This window comes from Mustelus asterias, unplaced genomic scaffold, assembly GCF_964213995.1.
Source record: "Mustelus asterias unplaced genomic scaffold, sMusAst1.hap1.1 HAP1_SCAFFOLD_116, whole genome shotgun sequence".
Classification (NCBI taxonomy): Eukaryota; Metazoa; Chordata; class Chondrichthyes; order Carcharhiniformes; family Triakidae; genus Mustelus; species Mustelus asterias.
In genome coordinates this window covers 735643-758434 of record NW_027590156.1, presented here as the reverse complement: position 1 = coordinate 758434, position 22792 = coordinate 735643, and the positions used below count along the sequence as shown (strand labels likewise).

The 22792-nt window shown below is 46.3% G+C and overlaps 1 protein-coding gene across 1 annotated transcript in view; it reads left to right on the top strand.

Moving 5' to 3' along the window:
- LOC144484579 (uncharacterized) overlaps window positions 1-22792 on the top strand; it is a 104980-nt gene that overhangs the window by 40071 nt on the left and 42117 nt on the right. The window contains 1 exon segment of the mRNA XM_078203061.1: window positions 1503-1509. Coding sequence (XP_078059187.1) covers window positions 1503-1509 — 7 coding nt within the window.

The window sequence follows — 22792 nt, the reverse complement described above, 5'->3', positions numbered from 1 at the left end:
TTTTGGAAAGCAAAACAGATGGGGGCACCTATCTGTTCATGAGATTGGCCAGTACTGTGCTGTACTGTTCTTTCGGCCCACGATGTTGTGCCAAACCTTTTCCGAAACCAAGATCAAGCTATCCCACTCCCTATCATCCTGGTGTGCTCCATGTGCCTATCCAATAACTGCTTGAAAGTTCCTAAAGTGTCTGACTCCACTATCACAGCAGGCAGTCCATTCCACACCCCAACCACTCTCTGAGTAAAGAACCTACCTCGTCCATCCCTCCTATATCTTCCACTACGAACCTTATAGTTATGCCCCCTAGTAACAGCTACATCCACCCGAGGAAATAGTCTCTGAACGTCCACTCTATCTATCCCCCTCATCATCTTATAAACCTCTATTAAGTCGCCTCTCAACCTCCTCCACTCTAAAGAGAAAAGCCTTAGCTCCCTCAACCTTTCCTCATAAGACCTACCCTCCAAACCAGGCAGCATCCTGGTAAATCTCCTCTGCACTCTTTCCAGCGCTTCCACATCCTTCTTATAGTGAAGTGACCAGAACTGCACACAATATTCCAAATGTGGTCGCACCAAGGTCCTGTACAGTTGCAGCATAACCCCACGGCTCTTAAACTCCAACCCCCTGTTAATAAACACACTATAGGCCTTCTTCATGGCTCTATCCACTTGAGTGGCAACCTTCAGAGATCTGTGGATATGAACCCCAAGATCTCTCTGTTCCTCCACATTCCTCAGAACCCTATATTTGACCCTGTAATCCACATTTAAATTTGTCCGACCAAAATGAATCACCTCGCACTTATCAGGGTTAAACTCCATCTGCCATTTTTTGGCCAGCTTTGCATCCTATCTATATCTCTTTGCAGCCTACTACAGCCCTCCACCTCATCCACTATTCCACTAATCTTGGTGTCATCCGCAAATTTACTGATCCACCCTTCAGCCCCCTCCTCCAAGTCATTTATAAAAATCACAAATAGCAGACGACCCAGCACTGATCCTTGTCATACACCGCTGGTAACTGGTCTCCAGTCTGAAAAATTTCCATCCACCACCACCCTCTGTCTTCTATGAGATACAGTAAGAAGTTTAACAACACCAGGTTAAAGTCCAACAGGTTTATTTGGTAGCAAAAGTCACAAGCTTTCGGAGCCTTAAGCTCCTTCTTTCGGTGAGTGGGAATTCTGTTCACAAACAGGGCATATAAAGACACAAACTCAATTTACAGAATAATGGTTGGAATGTGAATACTTACAGCTAATCAAGTCTTAAAGGTACAAACAATGTGAGTGGAGAGAGCATTAAGACAGGTTAAAGAGATGTGTATTGTCTCCAGGACAGCCAGTGAGACTCTGCAAGTTCAGGCAAGGTGTGGGGATTACAGATCGTCATTACAGATCGATTGTGACTGAGAATGAGAGTGAGGAAGGTAGCTCGCAAACAGAGAAGGGTTATAGGCAGTGCAAGAGGGCAGGTGGACTGGGAACAGAGAAGGGGAGAGGTCAGACCATAGGATTGAGAGGTGTCTACTCTAATGCCAGGAGTATAGTGAATAAACAACTAGCTAAAGGAGGAGAGGGCTTGGGAGATGTTAGTAGCGCTTCAACAAACCGGGTCCAGATAAAGGCTGGCATAAAGACACTTTGCCTGAATGCACGAAGCATTCGAAACAAAGTAAATGAGTTGATGGCACAAATCCATACAAATGAATATGATCTAGTATCCATCACAGAAACGTGGTTGCAGGGTGACCGGGACTGGGAACTGAATATACAGGGTTATCAGGCATTTAGGAAGGATAGACAGGTAGAAAAAGGAGGTGGGGTAGCTTTGTTAATAAAGGATAATACCAGGACGGTAGTGAGACACGACATAGGCTCTAAGGAGCAAAACGTGGAATCGTTGTGGGTGGAGATAAGGAATAGTAGGGGGAGAAAGACACTGGTAGGCATGGTCTATAGGCCCCCTAATAATAACTTGGAGGTGGGGAGGGCTATAAACAAGCAAATAATGGATGCGTGCAAAAGTGGAACGGCAATAATCATGGGGGATTTTAACCTACATATTGATTGGTCGACTCAAATTGGACGTGGAGGGCTTGAGGAAGAGTTCTTGGAATGCTGTTGGGATTGTTTCATTGAACAGTATGTTACAGAACCTACGAGAGAGTGTGCTATCTTGGATCTGGTTCTGTGCAATGAGACAGGTAGGATTAAGGCTCTTCTTGTGAAGGATCCTCTTGGGATGAGTGATCATAATATGGTGGAATTTCTGATACAGATGAAGGGTGAGAAAGTAGGGTCCCAAACCAGTGTCCTCTGCTTGAACAGAGGGGGGTATGATAGGATGAGGGTGGAATTGGCTAATGTAGACTGGGCGAGCAGACTGGTAGGTAGGACAGCTGAGGAACAGTGGAGGATTTTTAAGGAGATTTTTTTAAGTACTCAGCAAAAATATATTCCGGTGATAAAGAAGGACTGTAAGAAAAAGGATAACCGGACGTGGATAACGAAGGAAATAAAGGAGAGTATTAAAATAAAATCAGATGCGTACAGAGTGGCCAAAAATAGTGGAGAATTAGTGGATTGGGAAAGCTTTAAAGAAAAACAAAGAACGACTAAGAAAGCGATTAAGAAAGGAAAGATAGATTATGAAACTAAACTAGCTCAAAATATAAAAAATGATAGTAAAAGTTTTTACAAGTATATAAAAAGGAATAGAGTGGCTAAAGTGAATGTTGGACCCTTGGAAGATGAGAGGGGGGATTTAATAGTGGAAAACGAGGAAATGGCTGAGACTTTAATTAAGTTCTTTGTGTCGGTCTTCACGGTGGAAGACACACATAGTTTGCCGAATATTGGAGATCGAGAGTTGGTGGGAGGGGAGGTCCTTAATACAATTACTGTTACTAAGGAGGTGGTGCTTGGTAGACTAATAGGACTGAAGGTAGACAAGTCCCCGGGCCCGGATGGAATGCATCCCAGGGTACTGAAAGAAATGGCTGAGGTAATAGCAGATGCGTTAGTAGTAATTTATCAAAATTCGCTGGACTCTGGGGTAGTGCCGGCTGACTGGAAAACAGCTACTGTTACGCCGCTGTTTAAAAAAGGAAGTAGACAAAAGGCGGGTAACTACAGGCCGGTTAGCTTAATGTCCGTAGTTGGGAAGATGCTAGAGTCCATTATTAAAGAGGAAATAACAGAGCACCTGAATAAGAATGGTTCGATCAAGCAGACGCAGCATGGATTCATGAAGGGAAAGTAGTGTTTGACGAATCTACTGGACTTTTATGAAGATGTCACTAATGCGGTTGACAGAGGGGAATCGGTGGATGTGGTGTTTTTAGATTTCCAGAAGGCGTTCGATAAGGTGCCTCACAAAAGGTTGCTGCAGAAGATTGGGGTACATGGAGTTAGGGGTAAGGTGTTGCCGTGGATTGGGGATTGGCTATCTAACAGGAAGCAGAGAGTTGGGATAAATGGGTGCTTTTCTGGTTGGCAGTTGGTGAGCAGTGGCGTGCCGCAGGGATCGGTGCTGGGGCCTCAATTGTTTACCATTTACATAGATGATCTGGAGGAGGGGACTGAATCTAGGGTATTCAAGTTTGCTGATGACACGAAGGTGAGTGGGAAAGCGAATTGCGTGGAGGACGCGGAAAGTCTGCAGAGAGATTTGGATAGGCTGAGCGAGTGGGCGAGGATCTGGCAGATGGAATATAACGTTAGCAAATGTGAGGTTATCCACTTTGCAAGAAATAATAGTAAATTGGAATATTATTTAAATGGAGAAAAATTACATCGTGCGACTGTGCAGAGGGACCTGGGGGTCCTTGTGCATGAATCGCAAAAACTCAGTCTGCAGGTGCAGCAGGTGATCAAGAAGGCAAATGGAATGTTGGCCTTTATCGCGAGGGGGGTAGAATATAAAAGCAGGGAGGTCTTGCTGCAACTGTACAAGGCACTGGTGAGGCCGCAACTGGAGTACTGTGTGCAGTTTTGGTCCCCTTATTTGCGAAAGGATATATTGGCCTTGGAGGGAGTGCAGAGAAGGTTCACCAGGTTGATACCGGAGATGAGGGGTGTAGCTGATGAGGAGAGATAAACAGATTGGGTCTGTACTCGTTGGAGTTTAGAAGGATGAGGGGTGATCTTATAGAGACATATAAGATAATGAAGGGGCTGGATAGGGTAGAGGTGGAGAGATTCTTTCCACTTAGAAGGGAAACCAGAACTAGAGGGCACAGCCTCAAAATAAGGGGGGGCCGGTTCAGAACAGAGTTGAGGGGGAACTTCTTCTCAGAGGGTAGTGAATCTCTGGAATTCTCTGCCCATTGAAGTGGTGGAGGCTTCGTCATTGAATATGTTTAAATCACGGGTAGATAGTTTTCTGATCGCTAAGGGAATTAGGGGATATGGGGAGCAGGTGGGTTAGTGGAACTGATTCGCTTCAGATCAGCCATGATCTTGTTGAATGGCGGGGCAGGCTCGAAGGGCCAGATGGCCTACTCCTGCTCCTATTTCTTATGTTCTTATGTCATGTGTGTGGAACTTGGCTATCAGTTTCTGCTCAGCGATTCTGCGCCGTCGTGTGTCGTGAAGGCTGCCTTGGAGAACGCTTACCCGAATATCAGAGGCCGAATGCCCGTGACCGCTGAAGTGCTCCCCAACAGGAAGAGAACAGTCTTGCCTGGTGATTGTCGAGTGGTGTTCATTCATCCGTTGTCGCAGCGTCAAAATGGAGGAGAGAGTTCAGGGTGTGAAGTTGAACTCAATGTTGAGTCCAGAAGGCTGTAAGATGAGGGGCTGTTCGTCCAGCTTGTGTTGGGCTTCTCCGGAACATTGCAGCAGGCCAAGGACAGAAATGTGAGCGTGAGAGCAAGGTGGTGAATTCTAATCACAAGCAAGCGGAAGGTCAGGGCCAGGGAACAGGCTGCAGATGAATTAAAGAGAAACTATTTGGGTCCAGAATACTGTGAACATCCTTTTACTCTGGTTGCCTTTGATCCTCAAGTCATTTTCTGTTTGTTTTAACCATGTTCTGTTTCATTAATAAACTTTTATCAGTAAAATATTTGATTGTTCTGGACTTTTCCTGATGAGATTGATGCACTTTAGGGAAAGTGGGTGAGAGGGGTTGGCAGGTTCTTTAACAGAAAGTGAGTCCCTCTAAGGTAATTGGCAAAGGAGCCAGAGGGGGAGATGAGATTTTATTTTATTTTTTTGACAAAGCGAGTTGTTCTGATCTGCCTGAAAGCAGATTCAATAGAATCTTTCCAAAGGGTAAAGACTTGAAAGGGAAGAATTTGCAGGGCTGTGGGGAAAGAACAGAGCAGTTGGATGAATCAGTCCTTTCAAAGACATAGCATGGGTATGATGGGCTGAATGGACTCCTGTCAATCTCAGACTCCTGCTTTTGTGCAGGTTAAAAGGGACAGATTTCAGTGCAGCCTCTTCCCTGTATATGTTTTAAAGAGACAGGTTTCTCTTTAGCTCTGAGTGACTGATATAACAATTGGTTGGAGTCTCATTTCCCAGTCAGTCCTCCAGCACCTTCCTGTCTCTCTATAAGTGCCACGCTCATGGCAGTTTCTCAAGTGGGGCACAGGCCCTGTTATTCTGAGCTAAATTCAGCCCTTAGCTCCACCGCCTGGCTGTCATTGACACGATAAGTCGGGAGACAGAAAGGTGCCCGAGGCTCAAATGGGAAGTTGAAACTTGTGGCTCTAAACCAACACTTCAACATTTGTCATCAAATCCATGTTATTTATACTGAAGTTGTTATTATTAGGTTTAGACACTGGAGGCAAAGGCTGGGGCTTTTTAAAGGGTAACTTTCCCTTTCTAACTTCGTGTTGTCTATAATGTCAGCCGTGGCTCAGTGGGTACCATTCTCACCTTTGGGTCAGAAGGTTGTAGGTTCAAATCCCAGTCCAGGGACCTGAGGCAAAAATCAAATCCAACATTCCTCATCCAGCACTGAGGGGGTGCTGCACTGTCAGAACAGCCTTCTTTCAAATAAGATGTTAAACTGAGGCCCTGTCTGCCCCTCAGGTGGATGTAAAAGATCCCACAGCCACTATTTGGAAGAAGAGCAGGGGAGTTATCCCCGGTGTCCTGGCCAATATTTTCCCTCAATCAACATCACTAAAAACACATCATCTGCTCATTATCACATTGCTGTTTGTGGGATCTTGCTGTGTGTAAATTGGCTGCTGCGTTTCCCACATTACAACAGTGACTACACTTGAAACGTACTTCATTGGTTGTAAAGCACTTTGGGACGTCCTGTGGTTGTGAAAGGCGCTATAGAAATGCAAGTGTTTAAATTGAAGATTTCTGTTCTCTGATCTTGTTATCTGGAACTGAGTTGATTTCAGCCACCCCCCAACTTACCATTGAATAAATTCACTTTGGTTCAGACAAGACTTTAACCAATTAAGGCAAAGGCAGAATTCTCTGGATAGTAAATTTAAAAAGAAGTTTACTCAATGAAAAGATTTTGTGAACAACTTTAAGACATTGACTTTTACAGCTTCATGTGGGTGATCAGTCCGTAGAAGCGTAACCCTCTCTGGTTCCTTCTCTGACAGGAATTTCCTTGGAACTCAGCCTCGGGAGTTTTCAGTATTTGGCTCGCAAGGAAGACCTTCGGAACCTCTACTTTTATCCACAAGGTGACCATTACTTCACGTCAGAGTTGGGCCTGTTGCAACATGACAATTGGTCAATTTGATCACGAGATTAATTTAATTGGTATCTAATTACTTGGACCACCCTTGCTCATTATCTTAGACAGGAATACAAGAGAACTGGTTCATACTGTCCCTTTATCTGATTCGATACAATCCCTTATTCACACAGTTTCAAATGTTGAGGCTAATCAGAGCTTGAAGGTCTCTCTCGCCAGTACATTTATCCTCATTGCACATTCTTTACATACACAGCAATTAAACTTTTAAATTTTTACAGCAAATAAAACTCAATCTTTTACGATAACTACTGATTTGTTATTCATTGATTAACTATAACTCAATTAAGGCTCACTACTTACTCATCTGTTCATGACCAGCAGCTAATAAATACAGTAAGACAATGTGGTTGACTCTCAACTGCCCTCTGAACAAGGGCATCTAGGGATGGGCAATAAATGTTGGCTAGCCAGCGACGCCCATGTCCCACAACTGAATACGGTTAATACAAGATATACTGGTTCGAAAAGACACTTGCTGCAAGCCAATAGCTTTCCTTCTTACTTGAACTGAACAATCAACCTTATTCTTGAGCCAGATTTGACAGAATATAATTCCTCTAGCTAATCAAATTAATAGAATAAATTATTCATTGATACAATTCTTGCTAGCTATGCAGCTTCCACAAGCAATTAGGTGAATACAACATTCATTTTTAAAATAAAGCTCCAGTCACATGTTAGCATATAACATGACTTCCTGGACCTTGTTGCTTATAATGTGCAAAGAACCAGCATAGGCACAATGGGTCAAACTGTCTTCTTTTGTGCTCTCAGTCCCTCTTTTGCATTTGAAGAAAGTGGTAAATATCTGGAACTCACTTCCTACAAGTGGGGGAGAAGCAGAGATGATGGAATGTTTCCAAAAGGAGATTGGACGGGCATTTCAGGGAAATAAATCCACAGGCATACGCAGTGAGAACAGGGAAACGGTTTGATCTGCAGAGAGTCGGCATGGACTCAATGGGATGAATGGCCCCATTCCCAATCCTAATGCCTGTCTGATCTAAAGAGAGAAATTTCAGCTGTTCTAGTCCCTCGAACTCACTGAAGTCCCTCATCACTGGAGTCATTCTCGTAAAGCTCCTCTGCAACCTGTCTTAAGAATTTCACATCTTTCCTAAAGTATGAGGCCCATATACAGGGTTCCATTCTAGAGAGATAGAATTGAACAGCAGGGAGGTTCTGTTCAACTTGTTTGGAGCCAGGGTTAGACTGCACTGGGAGCACTATCAACATTTGTGATCGTCATTGATGAAATGGAAATAGAGGCACTGGAGAAGGAGCAACAAAAATTCACAAGAATAATCCCAGAACTGAGAGCATTTAACCCTCAGGAAAGGCTGGGGCTGCTTTTCTCTAGAAAAGAGAAGACTGAAGGGTGACCTGATACGTTCATAAAGGGGTTCAATAATCCAATCATGATTTCTAGGGCGGCACAGTGGTTAGCACTGTTACCTCACAGCGCCAAGGACCTGGGTTCGATTCCCAGCGTGGGTCACTGTCTGTGCGGAGTTTGCATGTTCTCCCTCTGTCTGCGTGGGTTTCCTCCGGGTGCTCCGGTTTCCTCCACAGTCCAAAAAGACGTACAGGTTAGGTGCATTGGGGCGTGCTAAATTCTCCCTCAGGTGTACCCGAACAGGCGCCTCAGTGTGGCAATGAGGGGATTTTCACAGTAACTTCACTGCAGTGTTAATATAAGTCTACTTGTGACTAATAAATAAACTTTAACAGGAGAAACCTCTTTACCCAGCGAGTGGTGAGAATGTGGAACTCACTACCACAGCGAGTGGTTGAGGTGAACAGCATGAATACATTGAAGGGGAAGCTAGATACATACATGAGGGAGAGAGGAATAGAAGGATATGCTGATGGGGGGAGATGAAGAGGGGTGGGTGGAGGCTCATGTGGAGCATAAATACTGACACCGACCAATTGGGCCGACTGGCCCGGCCCTGTGCTGTAGACTCAATGGAACAGAGACAAATGTATTTATTGTACATCGATCTGTAGTGGGAGGAAAAACAGTATTTACTATCCAGGGTTAAATGAATGTCCTTCATCAGCTTTTGTGGATCATTTCAGCGGAAATATCCTGCTGTACTCTCTGATGGTCCTCATCACATTAGAACATAGAATGAATCACCTCACATTTATCCGGGTTAAACTCCATTTGCCATTTTTCAGCCCAGCTTTGCATCCTATCTATGTCTCCTTGCAGCCTACAACAGCCCTCCACCTCATCCACTGCAAATCCACCAACATTCTGCAAATCCACCAACCTTTGTGTCATCCGCAAACTTTCTAATCAATCCAGTTCCATTTTCCTCCAAATCATTGATATATATTACAAACAGAAAGGTCCCAGCACTCATCCCTGAGGAACGTCACTTGTCACAGCCCTCCATTCAGAAATGCACCCTTCCACTGCTACCCTCTGTCTTCTATGATCGAGCCAGTTCTGTATCCACCTTACCAGTTCACCTCTGATCCCATGCGACTTCACCTTCTGCACCAGTCTGCCACGAGGGACCTTGTTAAAGGCCTTACTGATGTCCATGTAGACAACATCCACGACCCTACCCTCATCAATCATCTTCGTCACTTGCTCGAAAAACTCGATCAAATTAGTCAGACATGACCTCCCCTTCACAAAACCATGTTGCCTCTCGCTAATACGTCCACTTATTTCCAAGTTGGAGAAAATCCTGTCTCGAAGAATCCTCTCCAATAATTGCCCTACCACTGACATTAGGCTCACCGGCCTGTAATTACCTGAATTATTCTGGCTACCCTTCTTAAACAAAGGAACAACATTGGTTATTCTCTAATCCTCTGGGATTTCCCCTGTAGCCAGTGAGGATACAAAGATTTCTCTCAAGGCTCCAGCAATTTCCTCCCTTGCCTCTCTCAGTACTTTGGGGTATAAGAACATAAGAACTCGGAGCAGGAATCGGCCATCTGGCCCCTCGAACCTGCTCTGCCATTCAATAAGATCGTGGCCGATCTTTTTCTGGACTCAGTTCCACTTACCCGCCCGCTCACCATAAACCTTAATTCCTTCACTGTTCAAAAATGTATCTATCCTTGCCTTAAAAACATTCAATGAGGTAGCCTCAACTGCTTCACTGGGCAGGGAATTCCACAGATTCACAACCCTTTGTGTGAAGAAGTTCCTCCTCAACTCAGTCCTAAATCAGCTTCCCCTTATTTTGAGGCTGTGCCCTCTAGTTCTAGTTTCACCCGCCAGTGGAAACAACTTCGCTGCTTCTACCTTATCTATTCCCTTCATAATCTTATATGTTTATATAAGATCTCCCCTCATTCTTCTGAATTCCAATGAGTATAACCCCAATCTACTTCGTCTCTCCTCATAAGCCAACCCTCTCAACTCCGGAATCAACCTCATGAATCTCCTCTGCACCCCCTCCCGTGCCAGTATATCCTTCCTCAAGTAAGGAGACCAAAACTGTACACAGTACTCCAGGTGTGGCCTCACCAGCGCCTTATACAGCTGCAACATAATCTCGCTGTTTTTAAACTCCATCCCTCTCGCAATGAAGAACAAACTTCTATTTGTCTTCTTAATTACCTGCTGCACCTGCAAACCAACTCCTTGAGATTCCTGCATAAGGACACCCAGGTCCCTCTGCACAGCAGCATGCTGCAATTTTTTACCATTTAAATAATGGTCCATTTTGCTGTTATTCCTACCAAAATGGATGACCTCACATTTACCAACATTGTACTCCATCTGCCAGACCCTCGCCCACTCACTTAGATTATCTATATCCCTTTGCAGACTTTCAGCATCCTCTGTATACTTTGCTCTTCCACCCATCTTAGTGTCATCTGTGAATTTTGACACACTGCACTTGGTCCCCAACTCCAAATCATCTATGTAAATCGTAAACAATTGTGGTCCCAATACTGATACCCCATTAGGCCCTGAGGACTTGTCTACCTTAATGTTTCTCAAAAACCCCAATATCTCCTCCTATTTGATCTCAATATGACTCAAACTATCTACATATCCTTTCCCAGGTTCATCATCCACCAACTCCTTCTCTTTGGTGAATACTGACACAAAGTACTCAATTAATACCTCGCCCATTTCCTCTGGCTCCATACAGAGATTCCCTCCCCTGTCCTTGAGTGGGCCAACCCTGTCCCTGGCTACCCTCTTGCTCTTTATATATTCCACACTTGCTTCATGTGTTCGCAGCCTTGACAAGTGCTTCCTTTTTCTCTTTGACTAGACTCACAATATCTCTCGTTATCCAAGGTTCCCTAAACTTGCCATTTTTACCTTCACATGGCTGCAGGGTGACCAGGGGTGGGAATTGAATGTCTCAGGGTATTCAATATTTGGGAAGGACAGGGATAAAGGAAAAGGTGGTGGAATGGCACTGCTGGTTAAAGAGGAAATTAACACAGTAGTGAGCAAGGATATTAGCTCTGACAACGTGGAGCCTGTATGGGTAGAGTTGGGAAATATCAAGTGGGAATTCTCTGAGGTTTCCCCTGGGGTGCTCTGTACTTGTTGAACCTCACGCAACCAATACATAAACTGCGGAAGACAGTATATAGTTAAGGAATGAAAAGGAATTTATTTGCCAATGCATGCATCAGGAGAGAGACACACAGTCAATGAGGGTTCACTGTCCTCTCAGAGCTAATATTGCAAGGTAAAATTATTATATTATTCTGAACATTTCAATATCCCGCCTAGTCTCGTCATTCAGACTGGAGGGCCCAATCACAACATTCAACATTATTACCTGAGCCAATAACACTCTACCGGTCAACAGGAATAAGAGATTATTAGTTTATTGCCCATGGGGTTCCTTCCCCTTTACCTGGGAAACCCAGCCCACGACATCACCAGTAACCAAGGCCATAACTAATACCTGCAAATTTTAATGATAAAATGGTAAATGCGGGCAATTGGGATTAGCTGAGGGGTTTTTAAAAAAGGGTAGCATGGACAAGTTGGGCTGATGGGCCTGTTTCCATGCTGTAAACCTCTATGACTCCATAGTCCAGTCCCATAATGCCTCACATTGAAACTACAGTCCATCAATGATACTGGAATATGTGGCTGTATGTAGCTGCCTCGGCCATGGTCAACCCCAACACTGCCTTCCTGAACTGCTACAATGCCTGAGGTGTAGGTACACCCACAGTGCTCTTAGGGAGGGATTTCCAGCTACACATTCCAGACTTTCACTAGAATGTAAGTGGGTTCCAGATTGATATATTCCATTCAACCACTCCCAAGGTGAGTTATTCCAATTCCTTTATTGTCCAGGACAATATATTCACAATATCTTTAAAACAGAAATTGAACATTCCCATTTGATTTCAGATATTAACATATTCTGTTAGATTGATCTTTATTGTCAATGTCAGGCTGGGGTTGTTCCCCTTGGAGCAAAGAATGTTGAGGGGAGATTTGATAGAGGTGGACAAGATTCTGACAGGTTTAGATAAGGTGGACAAAGAAAAGCTGTTCCCATTAGCTGATGGGATAAGGAAGACAAGCAAATTTAAAGTTTTGGGTGGGATCATAGAATCAGAGAAACCCTACAGTGCAGAAAGAGGCAATTCGGCCCATCGAGTCTGCACCGACCACAATCCCACCCAGGCCCTACCCCCATATCCCTACACATTTACCCGCTAATCCCTCTAACCTACGCATCTCAGGACTCTAAGGGGCAATTTTTAGCATGGCCAATCAACCTAACCCGCACATCTTTGGACTGTGGGAGGAAACCAGAGCACCCGGAGGAAACCCACGCAGACACGAGGAGAATGTGCAAACTCCACACAGACCCAAGCTGGGAATTGAACCCAGGTCCCTGGAGCTGTGAAGCAGCAGTGCTAACCACTGTGCTACCGTGCTGCCCATGTGAGGAAGAATATTTTGATGCAGCGAATGGTAATGATCTGGAACTCGCTGCCGACGAGGGTGGAGGAAGTGGAGACAATAAACAATTACAAAGGAAATTGAATGGGCATTTGGGGGTTTCAAACAGAAATGCTGACTAAATATCTCTGAACTTCCGAACACCCGGTCACTCTGTGATCCTTGTGAAATCTGAAACCAGGTATTCGCAACAAGACTCAAAGAGCATCAGCCCACTGGAGGCAAAGTTGTGAGACCGGCCAGTCCAGCAGAAAGAAACCCTCCGACCCTCCCCATTGACCAATATAATTGAGAGCAGAAACAATAACAGCAGAATCGACCACTGGAATCACTCGTGAACTCGCTGGTGTCTCAACAGCTCGGATGAATCTCTGAATCTCTTCTCACACACAGAGCAGGTGAACGGTTTCTCTCCAGTGTGAACTCGCTGGTGCCTCCGCAGGTGGGATGACTGAGTGAATCCCTTCCCACAATGAGAGCAGGTGAATGGTCTCTCCCCAGTGTGAACTCGCTGGTGCCTCCGCAGGTGGGATGAACAAGTGAATCCCTCCCCACACACGGAGCAGGTGAATGGCCTCTCCCCAGTGTGAATTCGCTGGTGTGTCCACAGGGTGTATAATCGAGTGAATCCCTCCCCACACTGAGAGCAGGTGAATGGCCTCTCACCAGTGTGGACTCGCTGGTGTGTCCGCAGGCTGGATGAATCACTGAATCCCTCCCCACACTGAGAGCAGGTGAAGGGTCTCTCCCCAGTGTGAACTCGCTGGTGTCTGCACATGTACAATAACCGAGTGAATCCCTTCCCACACTGAGAGCAGGTGAATGGTCTCTCTCCAGTGTGAACTCGCTGGTGAGTGCGCAGGGTGGATGACTGAGCGAATCCCTCCCCACACTGAGAGCAGGTGAACGGCCTCTCCCCAGTGTGAACTCGCTGGTGTGTCCGCAGAGTGTTTAACAGACTGAATTCCTTCTCACACTGAGAGCAGGTGAACGGTCTCTCTCCAGTGTGAACTCGCTGGTGTTTCTGCAAGGTGGCTAACAGAGCGAATCCCTCCCCACACTGAGAGCAGGTGAACGGCCTCTCCCCAGTGTGACTGCGCCGATGAGCTTCCAGCTCTGATGGGGCTCTGTATCTCTTCCCACAATCCGCACATTTCCATGGTTTCTCCATGGTACAGGTGTCCTTTCCTCTCTCTTGGGTGGACAATGAGTTGAAGCCTCGTCCACACACAGGACACTGGTACAGTCTTTCCTCACTGTGAATGGTGTGATATTTATTCAGGCTGTGTAACTAGTTAAAGCTCTTTAGTCAGTGCATTGGAACACTCTCACTCGACAGTGTGTTGGTGCTTTTCCAGTCACACTGATGTTTGAATTTTTTTTCAAATCAACAGACTGGACAATCATTTCTCCTTCTAGATTCAAAGGCCGATGATATTCAGCTCCCAAGGAATATGACTGTCAGATCTAGACGTGACATTTGAGATTTCAGCCTGTGGTTCCTCTTTCAATATCCTGTAAAATGAGTTAGAAATAGAAGTAGAAATTCAGAACAGACAATTCTAGTTTCTGTGGAACATTCTTTCCGTTCTCATTCCCCAAAAGCTGTGAATCTCCATCCCACACACTCTCCCTCCATTCTCACTCTGTTGTATCTAATATTCACCCTCCCAATTCTCCTGAAGGTGCTGATTGAGGCTGATTGACAGATCCATGCTCACTGCTTCCTGTCCACCACATACAAATCATAAGAAACAGGAGCTGCAGTTGGCCATTCAGCCCATCGAACTGCCTCAACCATTCATTGAGAATTGGCTGGTCTACCTCACACTATTTCCATAGCGCCACTATTTCCCAAACTATCATGGAAGTTAGTAAGATAGAGGGTTATAGGTAAGCCTCGTAGCTAGGGACATGTTCGGTGTAACTTGTGAGCCGAAGGGCCTGTTTGTGCTGTAGCTTTTCTATGTTCTATGTTCTGTCCCCCATGTTGCTCAATGCCTCAAAAGTTACCAATCTCTCTCTTGAAAATATTTGATGACTGAGGCTCCACAGTCCTCTGGAGTGCAGAATTCAAAAACTTCACTACATCCTTGAGTGAGGAAATCCCTCCTCATCTTAACTTTCACTCCATTTTCCCACTTGTTCTCCATAACGCTTGACTCCTTTATCAATGTAATATCCATCTAACTCATCCTCGAATATCTTCAATAACCCTCAGCTTCCACTGATCCCTGTGGAAGAAAAATCCAAAGGCTAATGATTCTAATAAGCAAGAGATGAATAACTGGAAATATATAATATATATACTATTCAGGCTGATTGACAGATCCATGCTCACTGCTTCCTGTCCTGGATGTGGAGACGCCGGCGTTGGACTCGGGTAAACACAGGAAGAAGTCTCACAACACCAGGTTAAAGTCCAACAGGTTTATTTGGCAGCACAAGACACTAGCTTTCGGAGCGCTGCCCCTTCATCAGGTGAGTGGGATTTCAGTTCACAAACAGGACATATAAAGACACAAACTCAATTTACAAAATAATGGTTGGAATGCGAGTTTTTACAGGTAATCAAGTCTGAAAGGTACAGACAATGTGAGTGGAGAGACGTTTAAGCACAGGTTAAAGAGATGTGTATTGTCTCCAGCCAGGACAGTTCGTGAGATTTTGCAAGCCCACGCAAGTCGTGGGGGTTACAAATAGCATGACACGAACCCAAGATCCAAGTTGAGGCCGTCCTCATGTGTGCGGAACTTGGCTGTCAGTCTCTGCTCAGCGACTCTGCGCTGTCGTGTGTCGTGAAGGCTGCCTTGGAGAACGCTTACCCGAAGATCAGAAGCCGAATGCCCGTGACCGCTGAAGTGTTCCCAACAGGAAAAGAACACTCTTGTCTGGTGATTGTTGAGCGGTGTTCATTCATCCGCTGTCATAGCGTCTGCATGGTCTCCCCAATGTACCATGCCTCGGGACATCCTTTCCTGCAGCGTATCAGGTAGACAACGTTGGCCGAGTTGCAAGTGTATGTACCGTGTACCTGGTGGATGGTGTTCTCACGTGAGATGATAGCATCTGTGTCGATGATCCGGCACGTCTTGCAGAGGTTGCTGTGGCAGGGTTGTGTGGTGTCATGGTCACTGTTCTCCTGAAGGCTGGGTAGTTTGTTGCAGACAATAGTCTTTTTGAGGTTGTGCGGTTGTTTGAAGCCAAGTAGTGGGGGTGTGGGGATGGCCTTGGAGAGATGTTGGTCTTCATCAATGACATGTTGAAGGCTCCGGAGAAGATGTCGTAGCTTCTTCGCTCCGGGGAAGTACTGGACAACAAAGGGTACTCTGTCCTCCTGTCCAGTGTTTGTCTTCTGAGGAGGTCCGTTTTTCGCCGTGGCGCATCGGAACTGTCGATCGATGAGTCGAGCACCATATCCTGTTCTTATGAGGGCATCTTTCAGCGTCTGGAGGTGTCTGTTGCGATCCTCCTCATCTGAGCAGATCCTGTGTATACGGAGGGCTTGTCCGTAGGGGATGGCTTCTTTAACGTGGAAGCTGGAGAAGTGGAGCATCGTGAGATTATCCGTGGGCTTGCGGTACCGTGAGGTGCTGAGGTGACCGTCCTTGATGAAAATGTGTGTGCCCAAGAATGCAACCGATTCCGGAGAGTAGTCCATGGTGAGTCTGATGGTGGGATGGAACTTGTTGATGTCATCATATCGTTGTTTCAGTGATTGCTCACCATAAGTCCAAAGGAAGAAAATGTCATTGATGTATCTAATGTACAGCTTGGACTGAAGGTCCTGTGCAGTGAAGAGGTCTTGTTCGAACCTGTGCATGAAGATGTTGGCATATTGAGGTGTGAATTTGGTCCCCAAGGCTATTCCGTGTGTCTGGATAAAGAACTGGTTGTTGAAGGTGAAGACATTGTGGTCATGATGAAGTGGATGATTGTAAAATTGCATCTGGAGATTGGCAGTTGTTGGCGTTGAGTACTGAGGCAGTTGCAGTGATGCCATCGTCGTGGGGGATGCTGGTGTAGAGTGTCGAGACATCCATTGTGATGAGGAGTGCTGCTGGTTCAACTGCTCCATGTGTGCTGTTTCTGAAGGAAGTCCGTAGTGTCACGACAGAAGCTGGGGTTCTTTGTACAATGGGTTTCAGGATGCCCTCGACGTAGCCGGAGAGTTTCTCGCCCAGGGTCCCATTGCCCGATACGATGGGATGGCCAGGTGTGTTTGCCTTGTGTATCTTCGGGAGGTAGTAGAGATCTCCAACGCGGGGAGTACGTGGGATGAGAGCACGGAGGGTGCTCTGAAGGTCCGGATCAAATGTCTTGATCTGTCTGTTGAGTTGACGGGTGTATTCTTTGGTCGGATCTGCAGGTAACTGTCTGTAGTTTTCCTCATTGTTCAGTTGTCAGGACACTTTGCAGTAATCCGTTCTGTTCAGCATGATGATTGCCCCTCCTTTGTCTGCTGGTTTGATGACAATGGTGCGCTTGATCTTGAGAGCGCAGATGGCGTTGCGTTGTGCTTGGGTGATGTTCGGGGCTGTCTTGTGAGTGTGACTGATGAATCTGGCATTGACGCACCTCCTGACGGCTTGGGCATACATGTCAAGTCGAGGGCAGCGGCCTTCCGGAGGAGTCCAATTCGACTCTTTCCTCTTCGGTTGCTGTACCGTGGATCTCTCTATCGGCTGTTCCAGTTCATTGACTATCTCATTCTGTTCGCTGTTGGCCTCTTGGGGTTTGTGGAAGAACTCCCGCAGCCTCATTCGCCTGATGAATTCCTCTGTGTCTGCTGCGAGACTGCTGGGGTCTATTTTGGTGGTGGGGCAGAAATTGAGAACTTCGATTTCATCTGGTTGAAGTGTGTCCGACAAGTTGACAATGGACTTCCCTGCAGTGGTACTGTTTTCTACTGTGGTACCGGGGGAGGCTTGATTGCTGCTGGTGGTGATGCCGAGTTTCTCAAGTTTCCTGTTCTACCAAATGTAGCATTGTGACGATGGCTTTGTGCCACCAAATAAACCTGTTGGACTTTAATCTGGTGTTGTGAGACTTCTTCCTGTTGTGGGCACAGAGAGCTGAAAATCTTCAAGCTGACAGTCATGTTACAGTTTTACATTTGGATATAAATGAGCAGACTGATGGTGTGTGTAATACACTGTATTACCTGGTTATAGATACATAGAGAATGTGAGGAGAATCTTTACTTAGGCAGCGAGTGGTGACCCAGAAGTTAAAAATTGAAGCGCAAAATGAGAAAAGAAATGGAAAGGGGGAGAAAAGAAAGTGTTTTACTCACAGATGTAGGAGACAGGAGGAAGGTTGAGTCTGTCTGAAGCTCAATCTTCATTCAGAGGGAGAGGAGCAGCAGCAACAATAGACGAAGCTCCATGCGGCCATTGACACAAGGCCCGGACTCTGATTGGCTGGAGGACCATCGCCCATCCAGTCCTCCTGGCAACCATTGGTCAATATGCCGCATGTGGACAATGAGGGGGCGGAACCCGAGCCCACGTGGGGTGGGCGGGGCTCTGACCGCCAGCTGCGCTGAGCTGGTGTCCAATCCGCAGTGTGCGGCTTCTGGCACCAGTGATATTGCTGCCAATGGGACACTGTGTGCTGGGAACGCCCCTCTGAGTCATTGTGACGGCACAATGGAGCCCTGCCTCAATCACCCAATAGCAATCACTCTGCTCCGCGGTGACGTCTCCGGTTTCAGGCGCGCGGACCCGGGAGCCCCGCCCCCACCCATTGTTCCCCAGTCTGTACATTCCACACATTGTTAGTCCAGTCATTTAGACAATTTCAATTCCACTCCGTTATTTTCCAGTTCCGTTCCTGTCCCGCCTGGGGTCACATCTACTCGACCTTTCCTACTCCTGAAGGAGCGCTGTCAGTTCTGGGTTACTAGTCCATAAAAGATGTAAAAGATTCTCCAGCTCTCTTTACCCCTATCCAACTTGTGGACAGTTCTTACTCAGTATTATTTCTCCCAAGCTCTTAGTTGTCCCAATCCATTATATGATCCATTTTACTGTAATTTTCCTCACTTTGTGAGCATGTGTATTGTGTTTAATTGGATCCTGATTGTTTTGAACTCAGTTTCTCTGGAGTATGTGTCAGTGCCTTGATGATGTCACAATGTTGTCTCAATGCCCTGGCCACATTAGCCATTTCATCTCCTGCTGTGTCTCAAGTAGCTGTGTGTGTTTGGGACCCGCTCTTCACTCCATCTCACCATGAATTTAGGCTTGCTATTTTTCACATGTTACAAATCACATCTGTACACTCACTCCAGTGTCCGAACATCATGTCACACATTCTTAACTCTCAGATTGCTGATGAAAAGATCAAAGTGAGTGTCTGTCTTTCTTATCTCCTCTTGTTATGGTGCTGATATTTCATGTCGTGGCCGGGCTTTCAAATGTGGATTTCTTTAAAACAAAGTTCATGGATGTAGAAACGTTTCAGAGACCAAGTATTATGCCGGCTTTCCACTGATTTACAACTCAGCTAATACAAAGACCTCACAAAGAACAAAGAACAGTACAGCACAGGAAACAGGCCCTTCGGCCCTCCAAGCCTGTGCCGCTCCTTGGTCCAACAAGACCAATCGTTTGCATCCCTCCATTCCCAGGCTGCTCCTGTGACTATCCAGGTAAGTCTTAAACGATGTCAGCGTGCCTGCCTCCACCACCCTACTTGGCAGAGCATTCCAGGCCCCCACCACCCTCTGTGTAAAAAACATCCCACTAATATCTGAGTTATACTTCGCCCCTCTCACCTTGAGCCCGTGACCCCTCGTGAACGTCACTTCTGATCTGGGAAAAAGCTTCCCACCGTTCACCCTATCTATCCCCTTCATAATCTTGTACACCTCTATTAGATCTCCCCTCATTCTACGTCTTTCAAGGGAGAACAACCCCAGTTTACCCAATCTCTCCTCATAGCTAAGACCCTCCATACCAGGCAATATCCTGGTAAACCTTCTCTGCACTCTCTCTAACGCCTCCACGTCCTTCTGGTAGTGCGGCAACCAGAACTGGACGCAGTACTCCAAATGTGGCCTAACCAGCATTCTATACAGCTGCATCATCAGACTCCAGCTTTTATACTCTATACCTCGTCCTATAAAGGCAAGCATACCATATGCCTTCTTCACCACCTTCTCCACCTGTGTTGCCACCTTCAAGGATTTGTGGACTTGCACACCTAGGTCCCTCTGTGTTTCTATACTCCTGATGACTCTGCCATTTATTGTATAACTCCTCCCTACATTATTTCTTCCAAAATGCATCACTTCGCATTTATCCGGATTAAACTCCATCTGCCACCTCTCCGCCCAATTTTCCAGCCTATCTATATCCTGCTGTATTGCCCGACAATGCTCTTTGCTATCCGCAAGTCCAGCCATCTTCGTGTCATCCGCAAACTTGCTGATTACACCAGTTACACCTTCTTCCAAATCATTTATATATATCACAAATAGCAGAGGTCCCAGTACAGAGCCCTGTGGAACACCACTGGTCACAGACCTCCAGCCGGAAAAAGACCCTTCGACCACTACCCTCTGTCTCCTATGGCCTATGAAAATAAACCTGTTGGACTTTAACCTGGTGTTGTTAAACTTCTTACTGTCCTATGGCCAAGCCAGTTTTCCACCCATCTAGCCACTTCTCCTTGTATCCCATGAGCCTTAACCTTCTTAACCAACCTGCCATGTGGAACTTTGTCAAATGCCTTCCTGAAATCCATATAGACGACATCCACGGCCCTTCCTTCATCAACCGTTTTTGTCACTTCCTCAAAAAATTCCACCAAATTTGTAAGGCACGACCTCCCTCTTACAAAACCATGCTGTCTGTCACTAATGAGATTGTTCCGTTCTAAATCCACATACATCCTGTCTCTAAGAATCTTCTCCAACAACTTCCCTAGCACGGACGTCAAGCTCACCGGCCTATAATTTCCTGGGTTATCCCTGCTACCCTTCTTAAACAACGGGACCACATTCGCTATCCTCCAATCCTCAGGGACCTCACCCGTGTCCAAAGAAGCGACAAAGATTTCCGTCAGAGGCCCAGCAATTTCATCTCTCGTCTCCCTGAGCAGTCGAGGATAGATGCCATCAGGCCCTGGGGCTTTGTCAGTTTTAATGTTCCCTAAAAAACCTAACACTTCCTCTCTTGTAATGGAGATTTTCTCTAACGGGTCAACACCTCCCTCCGAGACACTCCCGGTTAACACGCCCCTTTCCTTCGTGAATACCGATGCAAAGTATTCATTTAGGATCTCCCCTATTCCCTTGGGTCCTAAGCATAATTCCCCTCCTTTGTCCCTGAGAGGTCCGATTTTCTCCCTGACAACTCTTTTGTTCCTAACGTATGAATAGAATGCCTTAGGATTCTCCTTAATCCTGCCTGCCAAGAACATCTCGTGACCTCTTTTTGCCCTTCTAACTCCCCGTTTGAGTTCTTTCCTACTCTCTCTGTATTCCTCCAGAGCTCCATCTGTTTTCTGTTGCCTCGACTTAACGTACGCCTCCCTTTTCATTTTAATCAGATCCTCAATTTCCCTGGTTATCCACGGCTCTCGAATCCTACCTTTCCTATCTTTCCTTTTTACAGGCACATGCCTATCCTGCAGTCTTATCAATAGTTCCTTAAAAGACTCCCACATGCCAGACGCGGACTTACCCTCGAACATCCTCTCCCAATCAACATCCACCAATTCCTGCCTAATCCGGCTATAGTCAGCCTTCCCCCAATTTAGCACCCTGCCCGTATGACAGCACTCATCCTTGTCCATTACTATCCTAAAGTTAACAGAGTTGTGGTCACTATTTGCCACATGTTCCCCTACCGAAACTTTGACGACCTGACCGGGCTCATTTCCCAGAACTAGGTCCAGTATAGCCCCCTCTCCAGTCGGGCTATCTACATACTGTTCCAAAGAACCTTCCAGTACGCATTTTACAAATTCCTCCCCGTCCGGACCCCCAGCTCTAAGCACTTTCCAGTCTGTGCCAGGGAAATTAAAGTCCCCCACTACAACAACCCTATTTTTTCTGCACCTATCCAGAATCTCCTGACATATCCTTTCCTCCACTTCCCGTGGGCCGAGAGGTGGTCTGTAGTACACCCCCAGCATAGTGACTGCACTCTTCCTGTTTCTGAGTTCCACCCACAGCGACTCAGTACATGACCCCTCCAAGTTGTCTACCCTCTGCACCGCGGTAACATGCTCCTTAACTAATATCGCTACTCCCCCACCTTTTTTAGCCCCTCCTCTGTCTCGCCTAAAACACTTATACCCTGGAATATTCAGCTTCTTTTAACCAAGTTTCCGTCACCGCAACCACATCCAAATTCCGCATAAGCATTAAGGCCCTAAGTTCATCTGTTTTACCCGTTACGCTCCCTGCATTGAAGCAGATGCACTCCAGACCTCCAGGCCCACTCAGGTCATCCTCCTCCAGAGTGCTCCTCTTCTTAGCTAGCCTTGCCCTGGCCCCCAGCTCAACCCCAGCCTCAGTATTTACTGACCTACTGTTTTGTTCCCCACCCCGCTGCCACACTAGTTTAAATCCTGCCGAAACACTCTCGCAAAACTCCCAGCCAGGATATTTGCTCCCTTCCAGTTAAGGTGTAACCCATCCTTTCTGTACAGTTGCCATCCTGACTTGAAGATTTCCCAGTTATCTATGAATTAAAAACCCTCCCTCTTGCACCAGTCCTTTAGCCACGCGTTCAACTGTAGAATCTCCCTGTTCCGAGCCTCACTTGCACTAGACACCGGGAGCAGTCCAGAGATTGCTACCCTGGAGGCCTTACTTTTTAGCCTAGCACCCAACTCCCTGAATTTCTCTCGTATGACCCCCCTGCTCTTCCTACCGACATCATTTTCACCAATGTGTATAATCACATCCGTTTGACTACCTTCCTTTTTAAATATGCTTCCTACCCTCTCGGAGACATCCAGTACCCCGGCTCCAGGGAGGCAGACTACCATCCTGGATTCTCGTTCACTCCCACAGAACCGCCTGTCCGTGCCTCTAACTATTGCATCCCCCACAACTATCGCTCTCCTAAATCGCTTCTTTCCCTTCCGG